At 40.9% G+C, this 25229-nt stretch overlaps 2 protein-coding genes across 4 annotated transcripts; one reads left to right on the top strand and one right to left on the bottom strand.

Annotated features, from left to right (window-relative positions):
• Window positions 1-1344: 1344 nt before the first annotated feature.
• Window positions 1345-8824, bottom strand: acd (ACD shelterin complex subunit and telomerase recruitment factor). The gene is made up of 2 exons (XM_042411487.1): window positions 8745-8824; window positions 1345-3711 (listed from the first exon to the last, which is right to left on the bottom strand). The coding sequence occupies exon 2, from the start codon at window positions 3636-3638 to the stop codon at window positions 1818-1820; it is 1821 nt and encodes a 606-aa protein (XP_042267421.1). The 5' UTR covers window positions 3639-3711; window positions 8745-8824; the 3' UTR covers window positions 1345-1817.
• Window positions 7750-24946, top strand: gan (gigaxonin). Of its 3 annotated transcripts, none has more exons than XM_042411489.1 (13): window positions 7750-7971; window positions 8660-8846; window positions 9303-9417; window positions 9597-9947; window positions 12822-12890; window positions 13026-13177; window positions 13567-13688; window positions 13880-13992; window positions 15025-15174; window positions 17132-17268; window positions 18493-18627; window positions 19435-19544; window positions 19660-24946. In XM_042411489.1, exons 2-13 carry the CDS (start codon window positions 8662-8664, stop codon window positions 19830-19832), a joined length of 1812 nt encoding a protein of 603 aa, XP_042267423.1. In that variant the 5' UTR covers window positions 7750-7971; window positions 8660-8661; the 3' UTR covers window positions 19833-24946. The 3 variants fall into 3 exon arrangements, with proteins under 3 accessions (XP_042267423.1, XP_042267422.1, XP_042267424.1); XM_042411488.1 differs by having other exon boundaries at window positions 8655-8846; XM_042411490.1 differs by lacking the exon at window positions 7750-7971 and adding an exon at window positions 8216-8307 and having other exon boundaries at window positions 8655-8846.
• Window positions 24947-25229: the final 283 nt, after the last annotated feature.

Below are 25229 nucleotides of genomic sequence, written 5' to 3'. Positions count from 1 at the left end.
TGACTGTCTTGCCTTAAGCCGTGATTGGTAGTTTGTCATTTTAGTTGAAGTGATTAACTTGAAGCACAAATTGTGTCAGAGTCAGAGAGCTTATTGATATCCTAAGGACTAACAGATATGTTGAAGATCTTTCTGATGTGTTGAGCCTAAAATTGATGAGATCAGGCCTATCAAAAGGGAGAGAGGTGATGTATCCACGCAGTATGTGGTTACTTTTAAGCGAACTTCTGTAACTTTTGATAAACTGTGGCCCTAGTGGCCACAAGTGATGATTATGAGATAATGATAAATGTTAAATTATAGTGTAACAGTAGCACAAGTATAGAAGAGTCATAAAGTCAGCAAACTAACTCAATAATGTCAGTTACACAGCAATAAAAAAAAAAGGTTGCTAACATTAGCCACCATAAGCAACTGGTCATACCAGTCCAAGTAAGGTTGTAGCAGCAAAACTACTGAGTGTATTAAATCCAGCAAGGGTGTGTTTTAATATTTAAATGACAACTATGAGATAAGCTAAATGCTAAAACATAGTGCAATAGTAGCACGAGTAGAGGAGTCATAAAGTCAGTCAACTAATTAAGCAATGTTGGCTCCACAGCAATATCTATAATAGTTTAGCTAACATTAGCTACAATAAGCTACTGGTCATAACAGACCGAGTCAGTCTGTATCTGAAAATCTCTGAGTGTTGAAATGAACAAGAGTGTGGTTTATTGTTTAGGAATTCAACTTTTAATTCATAGGAGGAAAGATGTGTTCTTTCTGTTTACAAGAGTTACTTCATCTTACTTTAAGAATCACTACGCCTAGTCAAATAGTCCACAGTTCCTCATTTGTATTGTTCCATCGACCCTCCTTTGACCCAGCACATAGATAACATACACTTCACTACACTCTGACTAATTTAATGAAAACTTCTCCACTCACTACTATTCTCTGATGATGTCAGAGAGGTGACCTGCAATTATGGGATTCAGAAATCCTGACTTGTTGCATCATTTACAACAGTCACTCTTTATAACAGTACCAGCTAAAGCCTAGCTATAGCTACAAATATTCATCATTTCAAATGGTCTGGTTATACTTTAATAGCTTCTGTCACATCTGTATTTTTGACCCTATCCACTTACTGTAATCTACTTCCAGCGTGAACATGTCTTGTATTTGGTGACATCTTCTGGACAAATAGAAAACTACTACTGTTACTCAAGTAATAATCTGGTACAGTGGTTCACAATCCCCCCCCTCCCTTTGGAAGCCAGAAGCCCTCCCATCACCCCTCTCTCCCCAGTGCACAAATCAGTTACATTTTTATCAGCTGGTACAAATATGACACCGAAATGAGCAAAATTGAGTTTTATTCAAATAACATTATCAAGAACGTAAACTCAGTGAACAGTGCTTTCAGTATAAATGTTGCTCAATAACATCAGAGCACTCTAATGCTAATGATTCCACCCTGAAAAAGTCTGATAAACTCACTGTGCACTACCTGGCCAGCTGACAGACAAAGTTAGCAACAAGCTGATGAACATAGTGGAGCATTTAGCACAGTGGCATATATATATATGCACACACACTTTTTTTGTACCAATTTATCTTTTACAAACTGTAGATTTTTTTATTCAGTGCTTAACGCTTACTGTACAAAATAGATTTAACTATACAGTATATTACACAGTTAGATATGTCTGTATTTCACTTTGCAAATCAATAAGACTTTCTTACAAAAATCTGAGCAGGTTTAAGGATGAGAACATTGTGATATCCATAAATCTGAAAACAACTGAAATAGCATCTTGAGCATTTTGAAGCTAAAGTGAAGTGACGTTGGTCCTGCTAGATGACGTGTGATCGGACGTTACTGACGTGTCGTGTGGATTATCTGTCTGCTTTGGAACAACAAGATACGTCACTGCCCAGTGCAGCAACGATTCTGAAACTTTAACTCGGCTCAAGTCCGTCAGATTCTGACCTGACACTTGGTAAGAGTAAGAGAAGGGCCTGCCATCGCTGTGAGTAGTGGGAACCTTTCTCGAGGCCGTCCCTACAGGTCCACCCTGCAGCAGACTGCTGCTGCTGCTTTTTTTGGCCATGGGGCCCGTCTGAGTGTCAAAGAGCCATGATGGAGGGCTCCCACTTATCTGAGCTTCTTCCTCTTCCACTAATATGTTTACTGCTTCTGGTGTGGGCTCACTTCTCTTTCTCTTTGCCTTCCTATGTTTTCTCTGAGCAGTCTCCTCCTGCATGTCCAAAATCTGGTTTTCTTGTTTCAAAGCGGGAAAATCTGGCTGTGCTGTGTGGGTGCGGCGTTCGTCTGCAGCAGGTGATATGTTTGATGGTCTGGTGAACGGTTCTGGTGGACTCACAGAAACTGAGGTTGAACAGCAGGCGGTGGCGCTGGGGAGCCTGGTGGAGAGTGGCAGTTTCTGGTATGGTGGGAGGAAGCTGTTCTCTCCTTTGCTGTGCGCGGAGTCCTTCGAGCTGTGGACGGATAGTTGCGTGCTGGTTAAGATCACGGGTTGCTCGGACGTGAACTTAGTGGCGGTGGGACTGTGCAGAGACTGGTTCGGTGTTGCTTCTGGGGACGCATCAGAGGATGAGGAGGTTTCACACGGTGGAGGAAAAATGTCCCAAGGGTTGGATAAGGGTTTGATGTCGCAGTCAATGATCCCTTTGAAGGTGTCCTCATGCAGCACAATGTCCTCCTCAGGGAGAGGGGGGTTCTCATTGGTGTGGTGTTCTCTCTTTACAACTGCTGGCTCAGCTATTCGCCAGTCGACATCGTCAACAGAAGGCTCGGTGTTCTCTGAATGTTTGGAAATGCTTGGTAAATCTGTCTTTCTGACCTCAGAGGCAGTGAGAAGCCCACTTGCATCTTCTTCTGGGATGAGAAGACACTTCATGGGGACATTGAAACATTTCACACCCTTATATTTGATTCTGTCTACGTCCCAGCTTGTGGCGGTGAGCGTGTCTGGGTGGGTCTTTAGCGGGTTGCATGTTGAGGTGGAGGGCTGCGGGCTCACAGGTCGACTCCTCGACATCATCAGTCTTTCTCGCACGTCCTCCAGCACGGCCTGCAGACACTCATGCTGCCACTCCCCCAGCAGCTCTGACAGATCGAACCCACACTGGCTCTTCTGAGAATCCTGCTCCTCCTGACCCAGCAGCGCCCTCCATGTCTTACAGATCTTCAGCTTGACGGAGGACAGTGTGGTGCAGCAAGGGGTGTTGTCCTTAACTGGGCCGGCTGCAGTGGTGACCAGCTCTCCTACTGATAAAAAGAATCTGCACCTGGTCTGCTCCGGGGCCATGTGAAACTGTAGCCGGTAGTCTTGGATGCAAACCGTGGTGTTGAGCAGGCTGGTGAAACACTCTCGGTCCTCCTGCTCCTGAAGATGCTCCCAGGCTGAGGCAGTGAGAATAGCAGGGATCTGGACCATCCCGTCGGACAGGAAGAGCAGCCCTGTGGGACCCTCAGAGCTCTGGGCCTGGGACTGAGACATCTGACCCACCCCGATCACATGAGCCTTCAGCCGCCCACCACTGCTGCTGCTGCCCTCCCCACTGCCAAAGCTCTGGATCAGACTCTCTATCCATGGAGACAGTCTGCTCCGAGCAGGTCGAGGCATGTTTGTAGTTTCAAACGGTGTGTCTCCAGTTACAATGCTCAGTGGTTCCTCCGTCACAACATCGCCACGGGAACTAGAAACATCATAAAAAAAGACACACCAGCTATTAGCCATTATCGAATTCTTATTTCTGTGTTTAATGTTGACACATTCTGGCTATGTAGTTGGCAGAAATGATCACTTAAGCATGAAAAACTTTTGCTGCAAGGACTGCCACTTTACTGGACGTTTCCAGTTTTACAGAAATGTTGCACTTCCTTCTTAGCTAAGATAGCGCCACATGAACTTAAGCTACGCTAGTAGTCTTTTACATTAACTCTGTGTATTCCTGCCAAAAACATATGAACATATTTGTTCAAAGTTATGGTGGCATCAGCTGTGTCAAGTTGCTGAGAGATAAAAGTAGATAGAATGAGGAGGAGTTTGCCATCAAAATAAAAGCGCATATGTTACGTGCTCTTGGACAGATCAATATGGTCAATATATACACGATACAATGGAGATTTACTAATTCCACATAGAATTATTTTTAAATTGATTTATCTGACTAAAAACCACACCCATGCCATACTACTTCTTTAAGTTTTAATGGTGGTTGGCAAACCAGCTTATAGGTGCATTACCGCCACCTACTGGACTAGAGTGTGGCTCAGTAGCTTTTTTTTACACCAAAAAAACACAGCAATAACCATTTCTTTATTGGTTTGAGTGTTCCTGGCTTCTGATTCCAGACATAAAATAGAGTCATTGTCCCTCTCCCTTTACAAAATCCACTTTGAAAGTAGAAAATAGATCTTTCCTCTCTAGATAGTGTGTTAATCTCTCTGTTACCATCCATTCCAGTCTTCCCTATATGTGATGTTAATGTGATGGGTCTATAGCTTGATCGATTCGATGAATCTTTACCTGGTTTTAGTATTGTTACTATAACTGCTTCTATATTGATGGGATTATGCCTGTATCCCACGTCATGTTAAACAATATTAATACTGCTTCAAGTGTGCTGTCTTTCATATGAGTTATGCTGTGACAGATACCATCTTTCCCTTGTGAGGTTTGCAGTGCATTTGAAATGGCTCTCCTTAATTCAAATAGACTGAATAGTAAATTTAGGTCTTCTCCTGATGTAGCCCTACTTTCTGCAACTCCTGGGTTTGTGCAAGTGTTCTCACTCCCTCATCTTGATGTCCTTTGATTAAAAGTATTTCTCAGCTGATTTCACTGTGATCTTGATCTTTTCAGTCTTCCTGTCCATCTCTTCTGCCGAACAATTTATCACATCTACCATAAACAAGACAAATTCACTCTTGCCCACTATTGGCAGATCTCCCTTTACAGCAAATTTGTCACATTCCCCACAGGGTCAGTTGTTGCTCTCTGCTCCCACTGATTTAGAGACATCTGCCAGCCTGGACACTTCTTCACTGCCTCTGCATGCGTAATCCCTTAGAGACTTGAACTCTCTGCACCTCTGCTGCTTTTTTTGCTGACTCTGCACCACTCTTGATAGGCTATCATACTTTTGGCACTTGAAGCATCACAGTGGTGGAGGAATATACGGCCTAACCTAACAGCTCATGTATCCTGTATAGCTTATACTATGCATGATAGTCAAGGATCGGCGAATTTGATCATGACGGACAGGTTGTCGCATTTCTCTTCATTTCTAGTTATTTTCAGACGTTTCGCCTCCAACAATATTGCACCTACCACATTTGGTCAACTGACACAACTGTAGGTATTCCCTTGGGCCAACTTTCTATCATCAAGCGGTGAACACGCCCCCCCCCCAACAGACAACTATCCCGCCTCGAAGTGCAATACACAACCGCTGCTAATGCAAGTGCAATAATCTATCTATCAATCGATCTATTTCAGCCGCATGGCCTTCCCTTGTTGTGCCTCATCCCATCAATGATCCATTTCGTAATATTCTCGTATTCTTAACCTCACCCAGCAGCTTGTTAGTTGATTTTGTTTGCTGAATTGGCTTCCACTCACCACACGATGCAGTCTTGAGAAAGTTTGACGATGACTTTATATTCCTCTTTGCCTTGCTGGTGCTGTCACACTTTGCCCACAATCAGTCTGCTCTGAGCTGAAGGTTTCATTTAGCTGTTTTTTTCCCGTTCTAGTCTATTATTATTTGACCGTTGGTCTACAACATCACAAACATCGTGTTTCTTCTTCGTCGTCGTCTTCTTCTTTGAGTTTTACTGGCGGTTGGCAAACAACGAATTGGTGCATTACCGCCACCAACTGGTATGGAGTGTGGATCAGAATGTCTGGTATTTACAATATTCATAAATAACTCATATATTTTTAAATGAGTTAGTCTAAGATATTGAACTAGGATTCAATAACACTAATTTCTTGAGTTGTCCTGTAGCATATCTATAGATCAAAGTATACTTTTGTCTTTCTGTGGTTTTGAATCAGATGTCTTCTTTCTGCCTCATATTTCTGACAGTGTAACATAACATGCTTTACTGTTTCTTCTTGCCCACAGTATTCACATCTGTCTGTATTATGTTCACCTGTTTTGAATAGTGCACTGTTTAGTCCAGTGTGTCCAAATCTAAGTCTTTATATTATTGTCTGATCTCTCCTGTTCCTTTCTGCATACATCATTTCAACACTGCAAAACCACTGATTATTTTTGTGGCCTCCTTCGCAACCTTATCTGACATTTTATTTTCTTTGATATCAATATGTGCCGGTTCCCTTACAAATGTTACTGTAAAACCCATCATTTGAATTCTGTATGTTTGCTGTACTTCTATCAAAGAGTCTGTCCTGCTGTCTGAATGACTGTACTGTAAACTTGATGGTGATGAGTTTGAATGTGAACAAATGATTGCTCTCAACGGTCTTGTATCTTCTGTCCACTGCACTGTTGACAATATTGCAAACATTTCTCCTGTGTAAACTGATAATTCCTCAGTGATCCCTCTCCCTACTTTGAGATGAAACTCTGGAACAATAAATGCTACTCCTACTTAATTAACTCAAATCTTTGATGCATTTGTGTAGATCTGAACGTAACTGTGCTAACTATCAATAGATGCTTGTACGGTATGTGAATCACAAATAAACTCTTATTCTTGTTCTTCCAAAGTCCACAGTCCATCCAAAGCTTTTTGTTTCCCACCTCTGCTTCTCCCAACAAGGTTTTAAAGTGTCTTGTACTGGGTGATCTTGACTATGGCCCAGTCATAGCTTTATCCTTCCATTTCACAACAACATCAACCTTCTCGCCCATGTTCTCGCCGTTTTATTTTTTCCCCTTGCATTCCGCGAAACCCGCCCTATTCTGCTTCTGATTGGCTCTGACCCTGGTATTCTTACCCTATCGCTAACCACCTCACTCCTCATGCCCAAACCTAACCCACAACCGTATACGGGTCTGACCCAACCAATTTAACTAACGAAGGAATCGAGTGTTAGCCAATCAGAGGCAGAATAGGGCGGGTCTTCGCGGAATGCGAGTGGGAAAAAAATTAGACTTTCCCGCCCCCCGCTATCCATGCCAGCTACCTATTTCCAATTCCTCCCATCTCACTTCCTGATCCGTCACGTTACTCTGCCTTCTCCTGTCCATTCAAGTTGTCAGCAAACGCCCACCACCCAGAAGAAGGTTTTACTGATACCGGAAATACTCCGGTATTCTCGCATGGATGTATAATAAGAGCTTTCATAATACATCCATATATTCTCGAGTCCTTTAAGCTGACCGTTTGACAGTATGGCCCCGTTCCACTTCTTTTTAATTAAACCTTTGCAGTACCACTCCGAAATCTAGACAAAAAACACACAAAGTTGTTTTTGTAAATCATAGCTCGTGAAGACAAAATACACAAAGTCGTTAATACAACGTTACTAGTGGCATTTGCGGAAGTAATTTACTCACAATATTGTTAGTGTACAGGTTGCTCATTAAATATTCGAACGTTGTTTATCACACGTGTTTCCGCCTAGCTGATGCTGCGTTCAAGAGCCAGATAATTATACAATCAGATGGGCCGTAATGATAAAAGACCTAACTTTTTTAAAACCATTCAGCAAATCTGCTGCCGTGGGTATTATGAAAGCTCACAAAATGGTTTCTTCTATGAATACATTTGGCTATCGTTGGATACGTAGCCCATACAATGATATATTCACACGGGCTTTTCCATTTTCCATCTTTCCTATGGCTTTGAACACAGCATAATACATGTCTTCACGTCCACTTGAAACATTTTCGTCTCGAGTGATTCATGTTTTCCCGCATGCAGTTAGGCAACAACAGTCTGTGCCCATAAGAAAGAAAGGCGCATTTCCTAGTCTTAAGGTAAGATACTGGAAAAAGTCAACTGGAAAATGAAAAACATGACATGACAAGTTTTAACCATAGTTAACATACACTGTAGGGCTGAGGCTTGACTTAGTTATCGTGTTTATAGCTTTCCCCATTTACCAGTTTCAGTTGTCTAACCTAACAAGACTAACTTTAGCTACTTCCAACGCTGAATTGCAAATAATCTTGCTAGCGACATTATATCGTCTTTGCCATAGGAACAGTTGTTGAACGACATTTGGATTGTTTTGCTACTAGCCTAGCCTTGTTACATCTGCAGCGTCGCCAAACTCCGGTTAGAAACCTGCCAGTTTAAAGATGCCATTCAGAGTCAGTACAATTGCATATCTATTGAGTGACGAATGATTCAATTACGAATCGTTATAATTTTCCACAATATTCGGCATACAAGTGATGCACTTAGCAGCATTTTATTTCAGATAAATCTGAACGTTTGGATGTTTATTAACGATCTCAGTACTGCCCACTGTGGCGTGTTGTAGTAGAGGAGGATTAGATGAGTAGCCAGTTGTTACCTAAATAAATGTTGTGTTATCTTTTGTTTTAGACGAATTAAATTATGTTGTATTGTTATCTTACGTTTGATAGGTAGCTGTGAAATATAACTGGGAGATATTTTTAATGAAGTTCTGCTTGACGTTTTCTTCTTTCACAAGCTTAGACATGCCCGATACTGGATCGAGTGAAGCTGGTTCTAAGGTTTTGGACCCACAACATTCACAGAAACTCCTCAGGGTGCTTCGTACCTTCTGGCAAGAGAAAAGTTTCCACGATGCGCTGCTGGTGGTGGATGGAGAGGAGCTCCCTGTCCAGAAAAACATCCTGGCCGCAGCCAGCCCTTATATCAGGTCAGACAATTTGGCAGTGACCTTCTGCTGCTTTCAGACACACCAGTCAAGATATGATCATGAATTTGTTATCTTTAGCTGGTGTAACCAATGTTACAGCAACATGGGTGTGTCAACGTTCACAATAGCATTACTACTGACCACTAGGCTAAAAGTTGTATTGTATTTATTGAGACAATGTACAGTAAACACATAAATGTTAACATTTGATGCACTGCACCAGAGTTAGCTTAAAGCTAATATTCATCTGCAGTTTACAATTAAAACATATAACAGCAAAGTAACAAACAGTATAAACCAAAACAACACAATAGCTACACACAGTAGCACTTCACATACACCCACAATGTCAACTAGAAATTAATAATGAAAGCATAAATTAATAATGTGCTGCAGGTTTCTATTTTTTATTTTCATGTTCTGTCATATTCAGCTGTGTTGATGATTTAATGTTAGGACCAAGCTGAACTACAATCCTCCAAAGGAAGATGGGTCAATATACAGGATTGAGCTGCAGGGGGTCTCCATGTCCATCATGAAACAGATCCTGGACTACATCTTCAGTGGTGAAGTAAGTGTGGATGCTCTCAAAAGCAAGGTGTGGTTTTAAGTGTGGTAAACTTAAATGACACACTGTTTCCTGCCCATCCAGATATATTGTTGTGGATATTTGGCCTGTGTTGCCCCACCCTTTTCTTTGTCTCAGTATCTGCATGTGTGTGTGTGTGTGTGTCTATCCTTCACACACAGATCACTTTGAGTGAAGAGACCATCCAGGACATGGTGCAGGCATCTGACCTGCTCCTCATGATTGACCTCAAGTCCCTGTGCTGCCAGTTCCTGGAAAGCTGCATCACAGCAGAGAACTGTATCGGCATCCGACTCTTCTCTCTGCACTACTGCCTTAACCACGTTCACTACGCTGCCACCGAGTTCCTGCAGACGCATTTCCGCGATGTGGCGCTCACAGAGGAGTTCAGGGAGATGCCTCCGGACCGGCTCTGCGAGGTGCTGGCCATGGAGAAGCTGAACGTGGGCAACGAAAAGCACGTGCTGGAGGCTGTGGTGCGATGGTTTGCACATGACCCGGAGGATCGCAGGGTGGGTACCACTCACCTCAGGTTCAGTGTGGGGATGAGATAAGAGAGGTGGGGAAAATGCAGACAGGTAACATTTTTTACCACCTTATCAATGGCTAATTAGAAAAATAAATCAATTTTACTGACTGAAATAAAGTTATAATGGGAATATGGGCCTTTTCAAAAATTTCAGCACCGTTTTGTGAACCACACTGTTTTGCATAATTATGTGACATTTTGTCAATTCTAACAATACATCACTTTTTTGGAGAAATGTTTATTTTTAATCACAAGTTGATCAGGATGTTGGTTTGTGCTCTCTTAGTCACTTCTCTTTCTTCTTCTTTATCGATTCATTCGTTGATTATTTTCTCGATTAATCGAATAGTTGTTTGGTCTATAAAATGTCAGATAATGGTGAAAAATATCGATCACTGTTTCTCAGAGCTCAGGGTTTTAGTTTTGTCCAACAGTCCACAACCCAAAGATATTCAGAAAATATTCACATTTGAGAAGCTGGAATCAGAGAATTTGGAAATATTTTAATATTTATTTGTATATCATTTAATAGTTGGCAACTAATCAGTCCGTGGTTTCAGCTCTACACCTAGTCAACTAATTTGTCTATAATTGTGTGTACTAAGGGGTTGATTTGATTGATATGTGATTTCTAGAAAATTAGAGATCAAGCTTCTGACATCAGTGCAGTGAAAGCTATATATATACGTGGCAGCTAGAGCTATGTATAGAACAGGTATTTCAGGATAGTGTCTTATAAGAGCACACCAGTAGTTTTTCATGTTGTAACACATTCACAAGTATTTAACCTCTTTCGTTCCCACCCATCCCCCCTACCACAGACCCATTTTTGGGAGGAATAAGGTATGTTTAGAGGGAGACAGCAGGTCAGCAGTATATGCCACATACAAGTGGTATACATCATCTGAAAGCTGGAAACCTGAAGATTAATTTAAGATGTAGCTCAGCACTGTGTGTCAAGGTTTTCTAGTAATAAATCTGTAATGAACGTTGTGTGTTGGTTAGGCACCTCATCAAATTTTGAAAGTTTTAGAGTGTATAAGGGCTGAGAATATTATGATAGAAGTATATGATGGCCATTCCCATTCCCATGCTCAATTATGTCTCATAAGTTGTTAAAGCAATTTTTGGGTTGATACCATTTGTTACACAGATTTGGTGCAAAATGTAACCAGTTTTGACTGAATTGAATGCCCTCGATCTCTAGTTTGTGGTTGTAAAGTTTCACATGAAGTCACAATAGGTCATTTTATACAGTGAGGTCAAGTTTCAAAAATGGTCTTACTACAATGAAATGGCTACTATGGGGACTAACATCATCACACATGAATACAGTTGTGCTAATTGAATCCACAAGAGTGTCAGCTTTCCAGTCAGACCCAATCCATGCAAATCCAAGACTGTTTAGGGACCCCAGTATGCAGAAATATTCAAATACACCATTTTAAGAATAGGTGAAAATAAGACATTTATATTGCATGCAAAAAACTGCATGAGATAAGTATAAAGTGGGCATGTCTTGAGTACCCATAGAACCCATTTTCATTCAGATATCTTGAGGTGAGAGGTCAAGGGACCCTTTTGAAATGGCCATGCTAGTTTTTCCCTCACCAAAATTTAGCATAATTGTGGAGCGTTATTTAGCTAGCATGACATGGTGATACCGTCTTCACTGTAGCTTTAAAACTGAGCCCGCTACTGCCTCTGAAAGACAGTGATGTCACCCATGGACACCAGCATCCTCGGGGAGTGGAGGAGGTTAACAAACATGCTGTTGTGTTTTTGAAATGTGAATGTATTTTTTCTAGACATCCATTTGTTTCCATTAGTATCAGTGTAGTAAAAAAAAAAATCATCAAGTCTGCATTTGTTTTTATTAAAGTAATGAAACATTTATAATAATTAATGTAGAGCTGACATTCACTGTGACACATTACACAACTCAAACAAGTTGCAAGAGTCAAATTTTTTTATATGGAAATGAAAATAAATGGAAATCAATGGCTGCCTGGAATGATAGCAAAATACTGGAGAAACAATTTGAAGTTTTTCAGATGCTTAGAACAATGAGTATCAGCCCTTTACTTAAATAACCCACCATGAAAGTGTTTTTTGAAGGTTGTATGTCCTTGTAGGCCTTTCAGGGGACTGTGAAATTCATGTTTTGTTTCCTCTTCAAGAATATTACTAAAGACCCTGGAACATTTTAACATTTAGAAATACCACCATTCTTTATAGGAGAGAACAGTACAGAATCATTTGAATGTTTTTTTTTTCACATGGCATTGTTAAAGGGGCACTCCAGCAGTTATTTTTATTACACTTTGATAAAATTAGCAAATTCGCAAGAGACAGAGTATAAAAACAAAAGATCAAAACTGAAGCAGCAGCGGCTGAGATATACTGACGTTTAGTCTCTAGTATGAGTCAAGGTCTAGAAAGGCTGGATCCTACAGTTCCCATAATGCAACTCTATAGCATCCTTTTGTTGGAGCCTCTGCTAGGTAAAGGCCTGTGTCTTTCAAACTCCATTCCTTGTAATTCGTAATACTGGCTTTTTGATATAGATTTTTTGTGGTCTGATTCCAAGCAAAGATGACATCATTGGGGTTTGCTTTCCAAGCAAAGATAACCTTGATGACATCATTGGGGTTTGCTTTCCAAGCAAAGATAACCCTGATGACATCATTGGGGTTATTTTCTCAAACCTGTAAAACCTCCTCCAGCCTGCGTAGTGCTCTTCATGACTATTAACCTTATCTCCATGTGTAAAATTGGTGGAATGCCCCTTTAACTGATAAGCTTGCCTTTATTACGTAAAGTCTCAAAATTAGTCTGGTTCTGTATTTATTTGCAGGTGCACATGAAGGAGGTGATGTCTGCAGTGTGGCTGCAGGGTCTGGACGTGAGCTACCTGAGAGAGCAGGTGCAGAAAGTCTCCAAAATTTAAAATCTATGCTTTGCAAGTGTTATTAACGATGTGAAGGTCTGGTCACATTTTCTGGTTTTTGGTTAACTCAGTAGCTAATCTCAGTGTGTGTGTTGCCTCCTATCCCATCAGGCCATGGGGGAGCCCCTGATGAGGGAGGTGATCAGGGAGCACTGTCAGCAGGTGCTGGGGGATAGTCAGCCGCAGGGCGAGGCCATGCTCGCCGCTTTCAAACCTCGAGGTTACTCTGAGTGTATTGTTATTGCCGGAGGAGAGGATCGCAAGTGAGTCACTGTCTGCTGTCTTAATTGTATCATCAATATTCTATTTGGATTCCATATAATTATTCATCACCAGTTTATCATTACCTTTTATGTTATAATAATAATCCATCAGAATAATACATGAGTAGCTGTAAATTTACAGAACTTAGTAAGCATGAAAAATATGTTTTTTAAACACATAAAGCGTCTGGTGTTTCTGAACTGGCCTTTTTTTGTTTTCATTCATGTGTGAATAAGGTCCAAGACAGTTTTTGCCCTCAATGACAGAGAAACTGATGATGGTGTTTAAGAGTGCTACGTGATCACAACTAGAGGAAGAGGTTTAATTAGTGCTGAGTTCACTCAGATCACAGTCGGCTCACTTCCTGATGGTTTTTGTCCTGTTACAGAAGCAGGAAGCCGACCGCTGTGACGCGCTGCATGTGTCCGCTGTACGACACCAACAGACAGGCCTGGATCGAGCTCCAGCCAATGAGCATCGCCCGCCTGGGCCACGGGGTGGTCGCTGCCGGTCAGTGCTGGGCGTAGTGCTGGAAAATACATCCACCATGCCTGACATGATGCATAAAACACATCTTTTCACTGAATGATTGATCTCTCACCTACAGTGGGGCTTAAGAGAATTCTCATGTGGTAGAACAGTGCATACTGCAGATTCAGCAAATGCACAAACCGGTAATAACTTTGTTTCCTTTCTGTTAGAGGGTTTTCTGTTTGTGATGGGGGGAACAGATGAACACAATACAGTCCTGGACAGTGGAGAGAAATATGACCCTGACTCCAACAGCTGGAGCCCCATACCCCCACTGCTACAGGTATACTGACCCGCCTCCTGAGGTCACAGCAGCTACAGTCATCCTTCTATTACAAGTATTTTACTATGCAGATTAATGTAGGAATGAAAACAAGTTTTGCTATTGGAATTTGCTGCAGTTTGTGATTTCTAAGGTAGATTTATTATCAGTCCATCATAGAAAGTGCACTTCTGCAGCCATGTTACAGTACACTCTGTTTTTTTTTTTAATTATTTGACTTCATGACCACTAGGTGTCAGCAGTGCTGCAGTAGAGATTCAGTTTCAGTCCCAGTTGGCAGCACAGACATATTTGACACCAACACTACCAACTTACTGTCACCTACTCACATTTCATAGACAAAAGTGGTGTCACTCACATATGTCGACTATATATTAGTGAACACTGTAAATACTGCTTGTATATCAAAACCACCCTTCAGTGTATTCATAATATTTGATAGATCATAATATCTGATTAAAATAATGTAATGTAAACAACTACCAAAAATGTAAAAAACAGCGGGATGTTAAAAAAAACTAGACGATAAAGCAGTCTCGTGATTTCAAAAGATGGCACACAGCCAGAGCACCTCCTGTAGATTGGTGTAATGATTCATCAACCACATTTTGGAACTGTTAGTAAAGTCATGTCTTACAACAACAGATGGTATGTGGTTAAAGGGTCAGAGATGAAGCTTGATGTCATACTCCATACAGCATTTGGACTTTGAGACAGATTACTCAAAGATGTGGTCATCAACGCAACACAGGACGAAATATCCTGACTTCTAGTATCTATTGTAGGTTAAGAGTGAATCCTGCATTTCTGATAATGCAACTCAATATAGTCATTTCTTTTTTTTGAGACCCTCCCTGGCTGGTAAATGTGCCTCCTGTTTATAATGCAGGCCTTTTCCAAATTTTTAGTCTCCAAGTTCAAGATGAGATGACCCCGATGACGTCATAAGGGGTTTTTCTCTCAGACTCTTGTGTAGTCAGATGTACAGATTCCAGCACAGTGGTTTGATATTCATGTCACTGATGTACACAGGCGCGTCAGAACTTTGGCGTGGTGGAGCTCGATGGTCTCATCTATGTTCTCGGAGGAGAGAATGAAGAAACAGAGCTCATCACTGTTGAAGTTTTTGACCCTCATCTCAATACCTGGAAGTTGCAGACCAGCATGACCATGATCCGCAAGGTAGCACACATACCACATTCACAAAATAGGAGAGGGATGGGTGCCAGGGCCAAACTCGGGGGAGACTCAGCAGTCAGATATTTCCCCACTCTCTGTTTACAGTAGGAACGGCTGAGATTGACACTAAAATGAGAATAGCTGGTCCACCTTAAAGGTCAATCCATCTTAAGTGAGCCTAGTCAGGTTAGGCTAACGTATTGTCGCTAACTTCGGGGCTAACCCCCTTCACTTTTCTAGCAGTTGGGGAAACAAAAGACTTTTCTTGGTCTTGAGAAGTTGCAGAGTTTATTAAATGACACACACATGTAGTCTGTACTGTACATTGACTGCCAGTCTGACCTCTTACTGCTAACCTTTATCTCTGCTCCGCTCACATTCATGTCACTTTTCTGCTGCTCGCTCTACACACTCAACCACACAAATTATGCACTGCCCTAAAGGAGCAACGTTACTCTCATAACAGTACCTTTCACGTAGGTGCCCTTTGAAGAATGAGGAGAGGGAGGATTCTTGGATTTGATGCACTAGTCGATGACTCAAAACAATTCCACGATAATGTAGTTATCATGCTCACACAGCATGCAAATGGAAATCATTAGTAGCCCATTGATTAATGATCCTTTGAAATGTTAGCAGCGGTGCTAGAATGAATATGGGGGAAACACTGATGTAACACAGTTGAACACTTGGGCAAAATTATCTCATAGAATAGTAAAAATATGTCACTTCTTAAATGTTGTTTTGAGCTCCCCCCAGACCCTCCAGGAGGGGGCATATTAAACGCAGGTTGAAACACCTGTATTACATCTAGATTTGTTTAACCATCCCTTGGTCCCGTTTACATTGCCCTGAGGAGAAATCCTTTTAAATATATGGCTTTAAGAAAAAGCAAGTTAAACATTTGTATTGTGAGGTGTAATGACAATTGCAGCCTCTAGAGGCCAGTAGCAGAGTTTTAGCCAGAGACTATATAAAAAATAATGGACATAGCCACTGTGACATCACCCAATGGTTAGTGGACTCCTGTTTTGAAGCCTTGAGTTTGGCATTTTGACCGTCGCCATCTTGATTTTTGAGAAGTGACCATATTTGGACGAGAGTGTGGAGCTGGGGAGGAGCTGGGGCGGGCTGAATGAAGCCTGGTTACCGAAACAAGCCACCTAGCGGCTAGCAACCTGTCACTCAAAGCGGCCACGCCCTTAATTATGCATAACTTTAAGCCTTAATAACATTTAAACAAGTGACTAATAAAAAATTCACCCCCCCCGTACAGTTGTCATGAAAGGGGAAATTAGCTTTAGAGACCAAAACCATTTTTTGTACCAGACTGTAAACATGGTTATTCCTGCTGTAAAGTTGGACATTGTAACATGGAGGTCTATGGGGATTGACTCACTTTTGGAGACAGCCTCAAGTGGCTGTTTGAGGAACTGCAGTTTTTTGCACTTCCTCATTGACTTCATTTTTCAGCACTGGAGGTTGCTGCTTGGTTTTAGCATTGTTTTCTCAATATTCTTAAAAATTCATAAAGAACTGATGACATCCTGAAATAACTTGTTTCTTCTGACCAACAGTTCAAACTCGAAAGATTCAGTTTGTTTCAGTTTCTGTGACTTAAAACACAGAAAGAGATGGAAACGGCAGACGCTCAAGAAAACACAAATTTTGAAAATTCAGTGGATCACAAATAGAGAAATGGACTTTATCTTCTTACTTATTCACTCATTCTGTCTGTTCTTTAGTTTCTGCACTGACTGTTCCAGACAGTGTTACACACACACACACACTTAACAACGGAACTGACATGACCATGCAGAGCGGTGCCCGGGGGCCAACACCACCCTTGTCCAGACTTGTCCAGAAATTAGACAGACTGTAGACTAAGTGATTCATTTTCCACAGTTAACCTCTCTCCACGCGCTGTGACTTGTACACTCATCTCTTTCTCCTCTTTCAGGTCGGCTGCTATGCCTCCATGAATAAGAAGATCTATGCCATGGGTGGGGGCTCCTACGGGAAGCTGTTTGACTCTGTTGAATGCTTTGACCCCAAAACCCAGCAGTGGACGGGCCTCTGTCCTCTGAAAGAGAGAAGGTAACCACGGCCTCTGATTGCATCAGCTTTTGTGGAGCCGGACAAAAGAAAATAGGATCTTTTGATTTAATCAGCTGTGGTACAAACAGTTTGAAGTCAATATTTGTTGTCCTTCTCTTGTTTTATGGACTTCTTATCTCCTTCTTTCTTTCCATTGTAGATATTCTTCGCCCCATGTTATACACTCATTTAACTTCAGCCTTCCATACTGAACTTTGCACTTGTATGTATTACACAACAGGAAGTGAAACACAGCTTCTTGGTCATTGCACTCCCGGAGGTGTAAGTTTTAGTTTCAGTTTGACGAATATCTCCGCAATGAGACTTGACATGTAAAAATGGTGCTCCGGAAGATGAAGTAGCTCTGACTGAGGCTGTTGCGTGATAATGTACTTAGTTAGTCACAGCAGGAACCGTGGAGATGTGAAGAAACATTCAACTTTCACAATCTTTCAGTCTGTGTATCTCCGGACGTGTAATACCAGTTATGTTTTACTGATCCTAATCGCCAATAATAACACTGAACCGTCTAGATGTTGTGACATCATTCCCTGAAGAGTGATTTTCAACTGGTATATCAGCTTGTAGCATCACTTTCAAGAAGCTACTCTAGCTTTGCTTCCTTTGGTTAAAGACCACAAAAAGTCTCTTACCATTTCCTTATTAAAAAGCCACTGTATGAACATGCAAATATTGTTCATGTTAAAAGTTCATTCTCAGTGTTTGTGCACTGGAGGATTCAAGTTTCCACATCACACTTGTGTAAGTTGCGCACTCAACCACGACTGGCACTCAAGCATGTGACGTCACAAACCACGCTCATACAGACACACAGTCAAATTGAGATTTAAGGTGAGCACAGAGAAACTTTCCTCTTTCAGCAGATGAATGTGAAAACAAACTCTACGCAGTGAAATTCAAAAATCACAGTGAAGTGATAATAGCAAAACACAGTTTTGAGTGGAGGGGGACTTCAAGACCTATTGTGAGTTAGTCAGATCAGTAAGTTTTGTTTGTTTGTTTTTTTTGATGTGGAAATAGTCATTTCTGTAAGTAGGCGCATCACATCAGTACTGACATCCCTTCTTTGTCAGTCACAGCCTCAGTCACAATTCTTTGATACATTTTATGTGGTGCTGGCTCTGAGGATGATCGGACTCCCTTCAAATATGAAATAAATGAACTCTATATTTGACATGTCTAAAATGAAATTGTCGTGGTCAGATTCGGGTCGGTGGCGTGTGGCGTCGGCCAGGAGCTCTACGTGTTCGGCGGGGTGAGAAGCCAAGAGAACGACAACCCAGAGCAACGACACATGATGACCTGCAAGTCTGAGTTCTACCATGACGAGATGAGGAGGTCTGTATGGTTGGTTTTTTTTTCTTAAAGGAATTTTTTCAGCAATTCAATTTTTTTTAACTTTTTATGAGCAGGAATGTCTCCTCAAGACAAAAAAAAAAGTATTCACACAGTCGCCACAAGACTTGAACCAAACTATGCAATTACGTGGTTAGAGTCTATTTTAATTTTTATTTGGAACAGAAGTACATGATATACAGCATAAGCAGACTTCCCATCACATTCCAGTTTTTAACATTTAGAGCCAAAAGAACAAAGAAAAAAAACATACACACTTACACTCACATATATATATGTGGACATTCACACCTATTTTCATCAATCCACACATGTACATGCTTAAAAAATACTTAAAATGAAGTTAAAAGAGGGGCATCAACATGCATTGTGCTTCCAATGCTTCTTTTTACTTTATGGAAGAAAAAAGCAGAACAGATCATAACTCAAGAGCAGCTAAGGGGCATAAATACAATCCTGCTGGTTTACTGTAGATCTGATCTTAACATTCGTTTCTACATTACAAAAAAATATGATGAATCACATTAAACCAATCCTCAAACTGTGGGAACTTCTGTTTACATCCATTTTCTTGTAAATTCAATGAGCAATCCCAGAACACATGGTAATGATTTACCTTTTCTGTTGCATTTACAGGACATGAGGTGTCCTCTCATAGGAGAGTCTTATGTGCCGGTGTTTTTAAAGAACTTCATTATATTCTTCCACCCAAAGTCTCTCCAGGCTAGAGCACTAGCTTACTGTTTCTGATACTAATGTAAAGAGATCGTTGTTGTGTGTCGGGTGCAGGTGGATGTTCCTGGACGACCAAAGCTTGTGTATCCAGACCAGCTCATCATTCGTTTACGGCGCCGTGGCGATTGGAGCTAGCATCTATGTGGTGGGAGACCTGGACACAGGTCAGTAAAAAAAGAAAAATATATATATTAAAACACTGTGCAAAACAACAACAGATCAGCATCACAGCGATGTCAATATGTCAGAGTGTAACGTTGATGTCTCCCGCGCGCACAGGTACGAGCTTCGACTACATCCGCGAGTTTCGCCGCAGCACCGGGACATGGCATCGCACCAAGCCCATGTTACCCACTGACCTCTCCAAAACAACCTGCACCGCCCTGCGCATCGCCAACTGTCGACTCTTCCGCCTTCAGCTGAGCCAGGGCATGTTCCGAATCAGAGTCTGACCCGCTGCGTCGGCTCTGTACTCCTTCACTTTTCCACACTGGTACTTTCTACGCACCGTAGGTCTGGGATCTGGGAATTTCTGAACACTAAAATATTATAGTCACTAGATGTTGAGGATTGTGATTCTATATTGTACGGTTTAACACTGAAGACTGTTCTGCTGAATCTATGCTGTACGACTTGATGGGACAGGAAGTTCATCTTAAACACTTTTTAATATTATAGGTTTTATGGCAAATTTTCTATTAACTAGTTTTCTTTTTAACGTGGGTTTTGATCTTTTTTTTTTTTTTTTTTTTTTTTTTGCCCTTTTATTTCAGCGGACATTCCTCATTTTTAATGTTTACTGGTGATCTGCTGCCTGGTGAGGGAATTCAACAACACTTGACCATATTGTAATATGAGAAATTATGACGCACATTTTAGAGGAAACATTTTAAAGTATTGTTGAGGTGCAATATGCATTTTAGGATGTATTATGTTATTTGGTGGTTGTATTGTTGGTCTTTCAGGCCAAACGTAGAAAATATAGCCAGATATTTACAGCAGCTGCAGTAGAGTTTGACGATAGTAGATCTTTCTGTGACCTAAAACTTCAGATTTTGATGTCAGTCCCTGCAGGATCGGAGAGTAAAGGGACGTTTTACAGCAGTCGCACCGAGGGAAATCCACTGTTCATGGCTGATGCCTGCACCACTTTACTCTAGCCTCACTGTAGACCAGAATGCAATGCATTTTGAGTCCAGGCACACGACGCATGTGTGAGCTTTAATAAAATCTCGGTCACAGTCTGTGCAATGAATTCACGGTGAATGGTAACAGTACCATGTCAATAGAAAACGTACAGTATACGCAATCAGAGACATCCACCCATATTATGTGTTTGCACTGACCTGGAGTTTTGACAATGCAGCAAAACAAAAAACATACTTATTTTACCTTTTCAGAAATGGTGCCTACAACATCGCATCGCCCAGTGTAGACTGTCATTTCATGTAGTAAGATCCCATCAGTCCCATTGTGACAATATGATCCTAAATGTACAACAGAATTTTGAAGCGGGCCATCTTGAGGCTGTCATTTCTGTGAATTCCCCCAAAATTACACATGTTTATGTTCAATTGACAAATACTCAAGCAGCTGTGGGAATTGTTATAGAGCCAGAGAGTCTGCATAGGAAGAAGTTTGGAATGGATGCGTCAATAAAACGTCAGACTTTAATCCAGCACTTTTCATGTGCCGTTTCTCATTAAGTAGACATTGGCGTCATGCTCCATGATCATGATCTTTCCCTAACCTTAACCAAGATGAGGAATGAGAAGACGTCAGATCACAAAACGCTTTTATGTATCGTTCCAGAAAGCAGTTACAAAAAACTTAATTTGGGGGACTTGTTGACAGCCTTTGGTGGCCGAAGACTTCACTATGTTTCTCTCATTGTTGTTTCATCTACGATAGCTCAAAATAACTGGTGTACTGGGGCCTTTAGTGTCATGATTGTCACTGGAAAACTGCTGTTACCGTTTTACTCTCAGATAAAAACAGCTGTGCAACAAATTCTGGACAGAGCAGAATATTGTTAACTGAAGTAGTAGTTGAGCAACGCTGAGGGAAAAATGTGTTCATGTAAACAATAATTTATCAACTTTATTTATTAAATTAATCCCAGAATACATTGCACAGACTGGTGTATGAATGGAAGAGGACTTAAAAATCATGAATCACAGAAAAGCATTCAAGGAGTAAAAATCCGAACTTAATTACAGTATCTGCTGCATCTCCTTCACTGCTAACAGTTCTAGACAGATGACTGCCACATTTTCACTGAAGTGTCTAACTGAGCACACGGACTGAATGTACACACGTCGGAGCACAAGCGCTTTACTCGATTATCAGTTTTCAACGGTTGACCAAGTTCTCTGGGCCCAGCTGGTTCACAAATAGACGTTGCTGCAAGTGACTCTTGAGTCGCTGGATGTGTTTTGCTGCCTTCATGACCTCTGACCTGGCTTTCCAGTCAGTACAGTTTTGGAATCCCTTGACCCCGTTTGTTCTGTGTGAGTTACAGCTGCTGCTGTCTGTCGTCAGCTCAGGGGCAGCACATACGAAGTAGAGACACACACACACTCAGTGAGAGTTCATGCAGCGCTGATACAGACACACCTCTCATGATATCCACACACATCAAAGACACATACGGGGTTAAAACTGTGGTTTAAACGAATACTGTATGATGACGTGTCGCAGTGAGAATTAGTAGGAGTCGGAGTAGTACGTCACCTCTAGAATAAAAATATAAGCAAACAGTTTTGTAAATATTTATGTGAACATGCAATTTGGATCCAAATGTAAACAAAAGGGTCACGCCACTAAAATTCAAACCACAGGAGAGAAGCCTTTTATAACTGACTGGCAGCAGCCTGTTGCACCAGCTGAATGTTCATTTCACTGTAAGTTTGAGTGCAAAGTCAACATTAACTGGTATGTTGTAACCAGTGTTACTTAGAAAATGTACTAATTTACACATCACATATTATTCATTAATAAAGCAGTTACATTACTAATTACTCAACAGCAAAAGTAATTAGCTACATTGCTCATTACTTTACTCAAAGGTGCTTTATAACAACTTCAAAGTCTCCACAGCTGCTTCTTCAACACATGTAGGAAAAGGAAAAAGAAGACATTGTGGTTTAACAAGCAGCCAGCCTTGTTTGGAGGTATTTACTGGCCATCAACAGTTAGCTTAACGTTAGCTTCATTGACTGCATGAAGTCTCATCCTCTCGGTGAAGCTGCTTTGTTCTCACAGGCTCCAAATCTGAACAAAACCAGCTGATTCCTGAATGTAGCCTTACCAGTGGCTAACATTAGCAAGCCAGCTAAGAAGACACAACACGTATCTGTTTTGGTGTCCTCACACCTCCAGCCCCCACACCAAGCTAATGTTACAGAGACCACAGAGACCAAACTGAAATCAACCCTCCATCAAACTATCAGGAAGACAGCAAACAAGTCCACCCCCAGGCTTTCGAAGTAACAGAGCGTTACTAGGATTAGTAACCTAGTCACTGAATTTCAAATTGTAATCCTTTATACTACCCGTTACTGAACAAAGTAATCACATTACTGTGACGCATTACAAAATGAACATGTTACTGCCCAACACTGGTTGTAACTAGTTGGTTTCACACTAAACTTGCCACTTTATGTAGTTGCACTGTCACTACAACTAAAGTAATCAAAACCAGAGTTTATGCAAGACTTTCTGACGGCCAATATGTCCATTAATATTTCAGAATTCCATACATATTGTTTAAATAGCCATATAATAGCCTACATTTAAACAGCAATAAAACACTAAAACACAAACATGATCCAACAAATGTATTTTAGTCAGCAGAATGAACTCTTCACAAACTTTGTGAACTGATCATACAGGCTAAAACAATACAATAAAACAAATAGCCTTGCTGTTGTTAATTAAATGCAGCCTGCAGCTGCAGCTCCGCCACCGCCTCCACCTGCTGCGGTCTCCCTGAGCCCACCTCTCATAATGAAACTGGCTGCATCATGTGTCCACACTCAGCATCTGCAGATTCATCCACACAGGAACCAAACATACAAGGTGGTGAAAAAGTTAGTTTTGAACCCTGTAAGTTAAGTTAACTCTTATGCACCCTGCTATAAGTTAAACGCCTAAATTTCCTCAGTCACCATCATCTCTTTAAAATTTCTCACACGTTTTTCCCATCCTCACTGGGGCCGGGGAAAAGTTAAACCTCCTACTGATCAATTACATATTATTTAACCGTGGAGCTGCAGGCTGATTAGTTTGTTTCATTGTGCCAGTGCTGGATGTAACATTACCGGAGAGAAAACGGTAAGACTTTTCAGTGTCATGTTAACTGCTGCAATCTCATGCCACACTTAGTCACATCTGACCAAACACTCAGTGAATCTCTCAATGTCTTAACAGCAGAGGCAAAACCAAACTTTTGCATAATAATATATATAAGTTTGTATTTAAGTTGTCTTGGCAACACATCTTATAGGTCACACGATATTAGGCTATTTAATACGTTATTAATGAATTTATTTATTTATTTATTTGGCAATCAGCATATTTCCCATCAGACATTTTGGCCATTGATATTTTCATCTGCCAGACAACTACACGTGAAACCAGCAATAAGCCGACATGTGCTGGCTAACTTTTTTTTTTTGAACTCCACACCCCCAGATTGTTCTTATATTTTTTGTCACTCAAGGCATCACTTGAATGATAAATTACTGCTCCCTCTGGAGACACAAAAGGCTTTATACAATTGTTTTCACATATACAGTAGTGCTGAGGTGTTACATCAGTGGAGTTCCCCTTCAATAGTTAAAGGCTATCCTGTGGAGGTTTTGACCACTATCAGCACTATGGAGCAATGTTTTTACAAGTGAGTCCCAACTGGCAAACAAGAGCAGCAATGTTTGAACACAGCTGGTGCAACAGCATGCAGGTTTTTTGATAGATGCAACAACTACATTTAAGTTGTTTTCAGTTTTTAAGTTTTGGCCATTGTGTTAAACCCCAGTTGTAATCGACATGTCACAAAAATTCTCATACATTTATGTGCAAAGTGATATGACACAAGCTGAAATAAAGAATTTCCTGGAGCTATCTGTCACACTCACAACACTAGAAAGCAGCAGGACCAGTCTGGTGAGACCTGACTGTGAATATTGTTGCTTTACATGCGCGTAGAGCTTCCTGTTTTTGCATAGACACTTAACATTCCATAATGTCTTATCATTTACAGTAAATAAAGTACGTTTCCGAGCTGCTCTGTATCCTAAACAGCACTTGTTCTCACACCTTATTACTGTCTGTGTTGTGATACACTGGAACTCACCATAAGGGAAAATAATAGCAGGCTAAACTAAAAGTAGCTTAGCTTTAACCAAAGTTATGTTGTGAAAGATGAGGAGTGAAACTGTTGTTTCAGTTTGTACTTTTGTAACTGATGCATGAGGAAGTTTTGTAAGATGTTGTCGATGAGTGTCATCCATTTACGTCAAAGGAATTAAAGCACCAAAGTGGTCAATCATATGGTTTCTCACAATTATTTTTGCTTTCTGTTTGTACGCAACCAAACAATAGTTGAAATGCTTGCACCATTATCTGAGAGCTGCGCCCATAGACTTAAATGTAATCTGTCCGAGTCATCCACTTACTGCCTATTCTGTTCTTATTCTGTTCTTAATCATTTATAAAGAAATATACAAAGTTGAGCAATTTTTTGACTTTCAACCGGAGTTCATTGGGATTGAAAGGGAAAATTGACAATTAGATGGAATGGTGAATGATTTTATTACTTGGGATAATCAGACCATAGTTAAATGTTC

The sequence above is a fragment of the Thunnus maccoyii genome, chromosome 5 (genome assembly GCF_910596095.1).
Source record: "Thunnus maccoyii chromosome 5, fThuMac1.1, whole genome shotgun sequence".
Classification (NCBI taxonomy): domain Eukaryota; kingdom Metazoa; phylum Chordata; class Actinopteri; order Scombriformes; family Scombridae; genus Thunnus; species Thunnus maccoyii.
The sequence above is the reverse complement of the archived record's forward strand: the minus strand, read 5'-3'. Positions and strand labels throughout refer to the sequence as shown.